At 43.5% G+C, this 10,364-nt stretch overlaps 1 protein-coding gene across 1 annotated transcript in view; it reads right to left on the bottom strand.

Moving 5' to 3' along the window:
* Window positions 1–4,300: 4,300 nt before the first annotated feature.
* The window catches only part of RNF219 (ring finger protein 219), a 27,805-nt gene continuing 21,741 nt past the window's right edge, over window positions 4,301–10,364 (bottom strand). Inside the window, exon 6 of the mRNA XM_014955493.1 lies at window positions 4,301–6,659. Coding sequence (XP_014810979.1) covers window positions 5,159–6,659 — 1,501 coding nt within the window. The 3' untranslated portion in view covers window positions 4,301–5,158. The remainder of the gene's footprint in view (window positions 6,660–10,364) is intronic.

Here is a 10,364-nt window from a genome sequence, read left to right as displayed (position 1 = left end):
AGCCCCGCCAACCCACCCGGGGAGGGGACAAGGACTCCCCGCCTCCCTCCTGCCGGCGGCTGGGAGCCAGAGGGAACGCTTCTCTCCCCCAAAATTTGGAGACAGGAGCCGCCCGGCCCTGCAGCCAGTCCCCGCTGCAGCCCCCCGGCCCCCAGACGTGCTCCGAGGGGACGGTGACCCGGGGAAGGGACAGGGACATCTCTCGCCAGCGCCCGTCCCCAGGGTTTCCCCGGCACCTTTCCCCGGCTTGAAACCTCCTCCCGATGCATCATCCGGCTGATGGGCATCAGGAGCAAGTAGCAGCTGCCCGATGGCTTTTGACATTGTCCACCTGGATTCCCTGAAAAATGGGACCCAGCACCCACGCTTTCCTCCCCCTCCAAAGACCCGGAGAGGGGCTCGGAGGGGGGGCGGGGGGGGTGTCGGTCCTCAGCCCGGTCCCACCGAGCTCCGGGATGCGCTCGGCCGCCAAAACCGGGAACGGAGCTCTCGGCTCCCCCCTCCATCCTCTCCCGCCCCCCCCAACCCCCCGCGCACGAATCAAAGCACCTTCCGAGGGGCTGGGAAGTAGTTGCCTTGTCATGTAACACATTGCCCTGATTTATTATAAAATTTTAACGAAATCATGCATATTTTAACAGCCTTTAATCACTGCATGAAAATTTAATTCATGAACTGTAGCGCGTTTAAATAAATGAAGTGTTAATTCATTAGGATTAATTAATTTGTTAAAGGATTGTGTGCAAGGTTAAGGTGGAAAAGAAAAACTCTTTGTTGGTTTCGCGTCTTGGACAGGGACATCTCTCGCCAGCGCCCGTCCCCAGGGTTTCCCCGGCACCTTTCCCCGGCTTGAAACCTCCTCCCGATGCATCATCCGGCTGATGGGCATCAGGAGCAAGTAGCAGCTGCCCGATGGCTTTTGACATTGTCCACCTGGATTCCCTGAAAAATGGGACCCAGCACCCACACAAGAGCAGTAGTTTGTTGTGCGGGTGTCTATTTTTGTCAGTTAGGTTGACAGTTGGACAAGATGATCTTTAAGGTCCCTTCCAACCTAGAAGATTCTGTGAAAGGAGAAAAGCTGAGAGAAACCAGAACTTGGTTTGTTTTTCAGCCCAGCCTCATCCTCCCCTGCTCTCTCCCACTACGTTCACAGCTGCCAAAGCACACGCAGACTTGTCCCTCCACCCTTCAGCTGGTGAAGGTGGCTTTTCCACCTGGAGCTAAGGGACACCGAGGCAATAACCCGACGTTTGGCCAGGGCAGGACCCCTTTAGGCCAGGCCTGACGAGCTGGTGGCTGGTCAAGGGACCAAGGTGCAGGAAGGGCCAGACTTGGATTAGTAGCCAGAGAGGACTTTATCACCTCTGATTATGGGCAGTCCTTGGAATAACCACGAATCCCCCCCATCAAATTACCCTGCTTTTCCTCTCACCCAAACCCAGGAGGGAAGAAGGGAGAAGCCTTGAGTGACTTCACATGGGACTGTCCCACGCCACAAGGAGCAGGGAAAGAGTGTCACTGTCACAGCTTGTGAAACACCTACCACAACCGTGGTGCAGAAGAGGTGGGCAAGGGCTGTTTTCCAAGCCTATGGCTGACGGGAGCCAGAGGCAGGACACGGGGCTGTGCGGGAGTTAGGATCAGCCTTAGCTGGTTTCACATGGAATTATTTGGATGAGGAAACAATTGTCAAATGAAAAGGGGGAACGAAGGGAGATGCAAATTAGCCCACCTCGTATTGCATTTACAAGCTCCCCCTTGTCCCCTTTTTAAAGATTTTTCAGAAAGGGTCAATAAAGCCTCTTAAAAAACAACCACAGCCCAAGCTGGTATCTGGTGCTGGTAGGTAGAGCCCTTCCGGCAGCCTTTCCCCCCAGGAAGCAACAGGGAGCAGAACTGGGCTCTCATGAGGTCTTCAGGGAGCCGTGGAGAAGCAGGTCACTCACCAGACCGCATGTAGGCAAAGCTGCCTACAACGAAATGAAAACCTGACCCTGGTGTTCTTGCTCTCAGGTATAACCCAACAGATGTCACCGGCAACTAACTGAGGCCCGTAGCAACCTCGCTCTCCTGTGTTACCAACGCTCCTGGAGAGTGTTCACCCACGTTAAAACCTGCAAGTTGCCTTGTATTAAATATTATTAGATGAAATAAAAATTTTATGAGCTATTAAATATCATTAGACTTCATAGATCTCATCCCTACCTCACCTTGGAACAACTACCGCCTCGATCAAAATTGTGATAGTTGAGTTTTAGATGATGTGCATTCCAGTTCTACATTACCATGTAACTAGGTAACTACCATAAAAAATTAACAGCAGTGATCTCTCGTTTAGGCCCTTTTATTCAGAGAGCACGGTAAGCGCAGCGGGAGATGAAGCAAGCACAGCATTGACAGCACGCAGCCTGGAGAACCAAAGCCCCATGTGTATGGCCAAAAAACATATTACTGAAGAAACCCTGGTCATTACATATAGCTTAAATTTGTAAGTTGATATTGCACCCATTACTTCGTCAAACTTCAATCTGCATTAACCAAGTAAAATGCTCGATTGAGGGTGTGGTAGTTGTTTTAAAGACACTCAATTAAAAAAAAAAATAAAAATCAATCAACGGAAAAAAACCCCCACCCAAAACAACAATCAAACCAAACCCAAACCAAACCCCAGCCAAACAAAACAACACTAAGCTACAAGAATTCAGATCTGTTTCAGCTTTACAAGTTGTGAAACATAAAATGCTCCTGCTTATACCACTGGATGCATTCACAATCTGCTTGCTGTGTCTGCAGTTGAGATCCGAGGGTACGAGTCAGCTTGGAAATCAAGGAATTACAGGTAATTACACAAACTTTCTTGCCACAAGGCAGGAAGTTACCCACCCGGAGCTGGGAGGTTGTAGGTGACAATGTATGTCCCAGGACCATTCCAAGTGTAAAGCCAGTATTTGGCTTAAAATGTCTCATTCTCTGTGCCTGCTTGAGGACAAGAGATGAAGCTCATGACCTTGACCTTCAGTAATTTTTTAACCTTAGGCTCTTCTCTTCCATCCATTCAAATTTCACGATGTGTAACTCCAAAATATCCATACTGAAGAGCAAGCCCATAAGTGCGTCCAAAGGACTAGAAAGTAGCAGGAAAGAAAAAACCAAACCATTTTCCTTTATTCTAGTTTGTTTTTGGTGTATACCAGTTGTATTCGTGTTTCCATCACTGAAAGTTACTTTTGTATCAGAAGTATACTGGAGTATATAATTAAGCTCATAAATGCACCTCCCCAAACCCACAATATAACAAAACAATGACCTTAACACACACTTACTCCATATTTGTCATTGCTTTGTGATACAAGGATGTTCTAAGAAAGTATTAGAGCCACATTTGAGAAGCACTTGCCTCTTCTCGCAATGGGTTAAATTGAGGCAGCATTTTTTGACTTATTAGTAAAATCACTCAAATCAAGTAGCAGCTCACGTCCAGATGGCTTTGCCAGCTCCCTAATATCTGAAAAATACCTTAAAACTGCATGACTAGATTTTTCTGTGAAGATGACTGGGGTGGTGTACTGAAAGCAGTGTATGAAAGCCCAGTGGTCATTCTGCCTGTCATCAGGGAAGGGTCCTTGCACGTATGGCTTGAACGATGATTTTTTGGTACAGCTGTTTCTCCAAAAAAAAAATAAAAATCAGAACCCAACTGCACGACTGCGTGCACACATTACAACATGAAACGTAGCTCCTGTTCAAACTGCTTGCAGGACCCCACTTCACAGATAAGCCAGTTTATTGAAATTTTCCAAATAGTTATCCCTCTTCTCAAAGGGATGAAAGGCAGCGTATAGATTTTTCATATCATAGGTATCGATGAAGCAAGGATGTCTGCTTGTAAGGAATGCCATCAGAGGCCTATATAGAAAGAAAAACCTGCATCTTACAATTAAATATGCCCTTAAAAAAAACCCTTAAACACAATAATGCAAAGAAACCAATTTTGCTCTGCTGCTTAATTAGGTCTCCTGCCTGTAGTAGGCCATCACATTATGTTGACCTATGCAATACTTCATGGAAGAGTCACCTCCAGAGAGGCCGAAAGCCATTTCCATCAACTGTATCGATGCTGACACTAGAATGGTAATACGTCTAACAAGGAGGAGGAAGGGAGATTTGATTTTTTTTTGGTGAATAAGCTCACATTTATGTTTTACGGAACTTAGACGTTTTTCAAATTACAAAAAAACAAAAAAAAACTTTCCCCATTCTCTTTTTGCTAATTCAATATTTGAGGCAACATCAAGGATTACAGTGCTTATAACATGTTTTATTCAATTCACATAGAAAAGCATGCAGTATTAATGTAAAATGGTACAGTATTAATGTAAAATGTTCAGTGCACATTAGGTAAACAAATCATTAGCATACAAACCCATTTTTATGGTCTATACAGGCATACTGAACACATTTAGCATAACGATGCTTTTTAGGAACTAAATTAAAAATTGTGTTCAACTTCAAAAAAAAATAATCCAAGCCATGTTTGCAGTGTTAAAGAAGAGACGTTTTTCTAACTGAAGTGCTGTAACCCTGAAAAGAAAGAGGCTGCTGCCTTACACCCACTTAAAACAAGAGTTTCAGTCCAGTCCAGTGCTACGAAACAGTCCGAGCAGCAACATTTCCTCTGGGAGGCAAGTTTTATGGCAAATGACATTGTTTTATAGTGATTCCATGAATCCATAGGATATATAGCCAGTAGCTGCCTTACACGGGCAAAACATAATCTTTAGGAATGGGAAATGTAACCTTTAAAGCAAATTCTGACAGAAATGACTGATTTGACATGATCACTTCAAACTGTCCTGTTGAAAGGAGCCGTTAGCTGTGCTCCCAAGTGGAAGATCACGTAACCTGAAAACACAAAAGAACATCCAAAAACCCACCACCCCACCCCCCCCAAGTAAACAAAATGCCCAGCCAAAGAAAAGAATCTGGAATGGTTCTTCCCTGGGAAAGAGCTTGTAACGGACAAGGGAATGTTCAGTTTTCACATAGTCGAAAAGGCAGCATCAGATTGCATGGAAGTCATTAAAAATTAAGTTCACCTGTAAATATTAAACATTTGCAGGTTGATGACTGAGTCACGTTCGATTTCCAAGCAGAGTCAGTTTTTGGTGGTTTTCGACGGACTAGCACTGGAAAGGCTGCTTTGAATTTTCCTCTTGGTCGACTGACTGACATTTTTATTTTTCCTCTCAGATATAAAAGAAGACACCCAAGGAGGATTAAGTGGATTGTGCAGGTCAGATGACATCTTTAGAAAGCAGGAACCAAACTTTTGCTCCTCAAACAACCTTTGTGAGCTACCGAATAGCGAACTCTGGGAGAAGTCTCTTTGAAATAAACAGTTTGGAGGTTTGACATCACTGGTTGCCACGTTTTGGCCCGTAAACAGCGGAAAGTGGTCGTTCATATCTAGCTCAGATGGGGAGAGGATGGAAAACATAGCAGGTTTCCAGCCAGTTCTGTCAACTGCTAGGTCGTTTGTCTCCGGACACTTCATGCTCTGTTCCCCATTCATCTCTTCCAGTTTCTTCTCGCTTTCATTCAGAAGCTTAGAGCACTCTGTTGACTTTGAAGAATTATCAAGATCAGAGGACTTGAAATTGTAGCACGGACTCTTGCTGTTGTCTGATTCGGACATCATTGAGTCCAGCTCGGAAATTTTATCGAGGTAGGCAGCATCCATAGATGCCTCACTGGAGGTTCTTGTGCGATTCATTTCAGAAGAGCAGAGAGTATGTAACCTCTTAGGTAAGCAAGAATTTGTTTTATCACTGGACTTTGCTGATGTCTCATCTGACTGACTAGCTACTGAATTTTGCTCTGATTCATCAAAATCTAAGTTTTCAGTAAAGTTTGTTGGGCAGGTCCCCCAAAACCCTGATTTTCCTGTAGTGAAACAGTTCAGCTTCTTTTCACTATTACAGCTTGTGCCGTGCTCTGGAGAATCTTTGCTGCAATCATCTGAAGTGTCACAAAACTCTTCAAATTTTAGTTTTCTCAGGAATGTCGATGATTTCCTTGCACTTTCTTTTCCATCAGGAGTGTTCAACTGAAGGCGGCTGAGAGACAGAAAAGGAGCACACGGTGGTGGAAGATCATAAAGTTCCTCATCCTTATATGGGGTACATTCCTCAATTTTATTCCACTGCTCTTCTAAACAAGCATCCATGTTTGTAGTATTTTCATCCAGGAGAACCCCCTGACACCCTGGAAACAGTTCTTTCTTTGGGGCACACTGGGCATTTGAGCCATTTGAACCGTCTTGATGAGAAGAGCTTAAACAAGTTCCACCACTTGTCAGCTGTTCAAGACTGTCAGGACTTTGACCAGTAGTCAAAGCCTTTTTCTCCTCAACTTGGGTTTTCAAACATGTTGTGTCTTCGCTGTTTTCAGCTCCTTTAGCATCGGTGGGAAGCGCTCTCTCACAAACAGCACTCACTGCCTGGGTGCCTTCGCCTGCATTTTTCAGCTGCAAAAGCTGACACTCCATTTCTTCTATATATTTATCACTTCTTTCCAGTGCCTTTTTAAGACGGTTCATTTCACGTTCGCTTTGTTCTACTTTGGACTGAAGCGCAGCTACTGTAAACCTACCAAACCTGCAAAAAGTAAAAAAAAGAAAGAAAACATTAAACTAGAAAATGACATTCTTGTGGTGCTTTGCGAGCTCAGCTCAAGAAAGAGCAAAGCTATTAAACATTGTGTTAATTTGAAAACAAAAGTCAGAACTTTTCTCTGGTAGTTATGGAAAAAAATAATAAATCATCGTATATAATTCACAGGTGGAGGTGAATACCTGCAAAGTCAAAATTAAACTATTAGTGGTAGAGAGGCAATAACAAGCAGATTACCCTTCCAGGGGCTGGTTCTATCAATTCAACTCAAATATGCATGAAGAATTATCCCCTAAAACAATGGCAAAGATTTATGATAACATTTGAACAGTGGTCCACATCTTGAAATATTTACATTCAATCATTTTCCTACAGTACAGCGGTGTTTTACAATACATTTCTTACACAATGTCACCTTGTCACATATAAAATGCCAGTATGAAATTCAGAAATGGCAATAGTCCTTTGAGGTGGTTTAAATACTTATATAGACGATTTCAATTATGCTCCTGTTAGATATACAGCTTTCTTCGGCCACCGCGTGGACAGTACTCCCACTTGCTTCAGAGCTACTTGTTTTTTTTGAGCTTTACAACCCAATTATGCTCCTGTTAGATATACAGCTTTCCTCGGCCACCACATGGACAGTACTCCCACTTCCTTCAGAGCTACTTGTTTTTTTGAGCTTTACAACGAGCACAATCTAATTTCTTCCTTGACTCCAACACAAAAACCCTGCTACTTGTGGTTTGTGAAAGTTGCGTGTTCGCAGGGTTTCCAGCTCGAGCACATTTTCAGCTGCCAGGATACGGACTTGCCTTCCCCCCATCCTCCACCAGCTTTCAAGAGTGACCTTCCCCAGAGGGCAGGTGAAGGTTTGAGCTATATGCCCTGACTAATTCTGACCTGTCACTGACAGGTGGGCACCAGGGAATTCCCTTCTCCAATCCGAGGCTTTCCACTTACAGAAAGAAAAAACAATTAAAGTTCTGGTATTATTAGGAAGGAGGGAAGGACCCGCAGCCACCCTACAACTCTGTCACATAAGGTTTTATTTTACAAAGAAATGACAATTCTGTATGTGGGGCTTACACTAATCTCCACTTTCCATCTTGCAGCTCCATGTTACAGCACAAGTTTATATTCACTCTTCCAGCACAAACCCTGCCTGGAATTTCCACCCCGTTTCTTTGTCTGTCCCTCCTTCAGTGTCTTTCAGAAGCACAGGGAATTCCCATTCCATTTTTCCCATCCCATTTTCCCCATTCCATCCCCTCACCCCTTTGCCAAATGCTCCCACTGTAACCCTTAAACCAGTGAGGTCTGGAGGTGGTGTACCTGTAGACTCAGGCTATGCTGGCAAAATATCCATCAATCTATGCGAGCATTTCCAGCAAAGAACTGAACTGTATTTTGTTTCTTCAATTCCTGAGCCCAAAATAGTAGGAAACTGCTCTATTCTGACAACTGCAATACAGTTAAGCAGCCAGTTGGGACAAGGAATAAGGGGTATCACAAGCATCAAACAAGTTGGGGACAAGGAACCAGATCTACAGACTTATTTCACCGTTCAGCTGCTTCTACATATTTAAAGGACTTTGAAGATTTTGGTGTAGATGGCTCAGAGGTGGGGAAGATTCACATCACAGTCTAAGACAGTTCTTTCACAGAGATGTTACTAGACCACTTTCTAAATCAGACCAGCCTAAGCTCCACACAGTTTTGGTATGGGCCACTCACTGCTTTGTAGACACGAAATGGCAAGGTAGTCGTTTTATGGTTAGAATAGGAGTGTTCACTTAGTAAGATTTTCTTTTTTTCCCCTAAAAGAAGCTGGCTGGATTGGAAGTCTATTGAGGCAAGGACCCCCCCCCCCCCCCCCCCACCTCTGTATTACCTCTATCCAATTACCTTCATAAAAATGAAGACAGAACATTTTTAATTTGCTTACTCTAACCAGGAACAGGTTTTCTCAATTGGTTATAGCTTCTCCATTTCTGGTTGCATGCAAGAGGGAAATGGCAGAAAGGGCACACAAGGGCTCCTCCTCTATGAAACTAGATAAAAGCAGAATCACAGACAGCTCAGGAATGAAATAAGCATCCTCATAAACAACACACTTTGGCTTATTCCCTCCTTCAGTAAAAAACCCTCAAATTTTGGGTTAAAATACTGAGGCACCGCAGGGCCCAAATAAGGCCCTTCCTGCTTCCCAGGGTGATTCAAAAGTATTTATTTTGCTTTTCTCTAATAGACCTGTTCACTCAGCCTTACAGGAGCAAACCTTACACTGCTTAATAAAGGATATAAAAATGATGCAAAAATACAATTTAGTTAAATAGCCAAGCAAGAGATGGGGAAAAATGCTTATGTAAAATAAGCAAGATTTTCTAGGGCCTGCTGTAACAGACACTTCGACATAAAAATTAAACATGTTTACATTTATATGCATACCTGGCAATTCCTTTTTAATGGAAGAATGGTGTAATATGTTTATTTAATGCAGATAGCATTAGTAACAGCCTGAGATTTGCTTATGAGGAAGAAGCACTATATTCTCAAGTGCAACTTCTATAACAAGTGTCCTCAGGTTAAAAAAAATACAGTATGTTGTTCAAAGCCAAATAGCATCACTAATATGTTAATTGTTGTAGAGGGATGTGCTTGGGAATTTTGGTTTTCAGAAATGGAGCATCTGACATACTGCCTACAAACAGTTACCCTCTGCAGTTCAGCTTCAGCACAGTAGTTGCTTTCTGTTCCTGCTCTGAGACTTGCATGCATTTATTTCTGCAATTTTTAAGAACATGGATTTTTAAGACAGCCATATTACAACGCAAATATATAAACCAATTACTCCAGACAAGAGCATGACATCAGTGTTTTAGTTATTGGTCTGGCAGGTTGGCAGACAGCTTAAAAGACACGTGTATTTTGGTTAAAGAAGCCAGAAACCTCCTCATCTCCCCAGTCAAATCACTCTCCTAAGAGATCTCCTCTTCTTTTCCCTTCAGATCTGCAGTGAGCTGTGCCATAGCTGAAAAGTTATGGTCTGATGATAATAACAGAATGCAGTTAGATGAAAATAAATTAAAGTTTGGCTCAACACTCCAGATAAATTATTTTTCCTAAAGTATTTGAATCATTTCACACTTGGTAACAATTTCATACATTCTTCAGTAGAAGTTAAGTATTCAGTATACATGTCGTAAAGAGCACTTTTCATACCCTCACACATATTTCACTGAATTTCACTGAATTTCACTGAATTTCTAGAGTTGGAAGGGACCATAGAGATCATCTAGTCCAACTCCCCTGCTGAAGCAGGATTGCCTAGAGCTAGAGCATGTTACTCAGGACTGCATCCAGGCGGGTTTTGAAAATCTCCAAAGAAGGGGACTCCACAACCTCCCTGGGCAGCCTGTTCCAGGGTTCCGTCACCCTCACCGTGAAGAAGTTTCTCCTCATATTTGAGTGGAACCTCTTATGTTCCAACTTGTGCCCGTTGCCCCTCGTCCTCTCACTGGGAACCGCTGAGAAGAGTCTGGCTCCCTCCTCCTTCAACCCTCCCTTGAGATACTTGTAGGCGTTGATAAGGTCTCCCCTCAGCCTTCTCTTCTCCAGACTAAAGAGTCCCAGCTCTCTCAGTCTCTCCTCATAAGGGAGATGCTCCAATCCCTGAATCATCTT

The sequence above is a fragment of the Calidris pugnax genome, unplaced genomic scaffold, assembly GCF_001431845.1.
Source record: "Calidris pugnax isolate Ruff unplaced genomic scaffold, ASM143184v1 scaffold153, whole genome shotgun sequence".
In the NCBI taxonomy this organism is placed as follows: Eukaryota; Metazoa; Chordata; class Aves; order Charadriiformes; family Scolopacidae; genus Calidris; species Calidris pugnax.
This window is presented reverse-complemented; position numbering and strand designations above follow the sequence as displayed.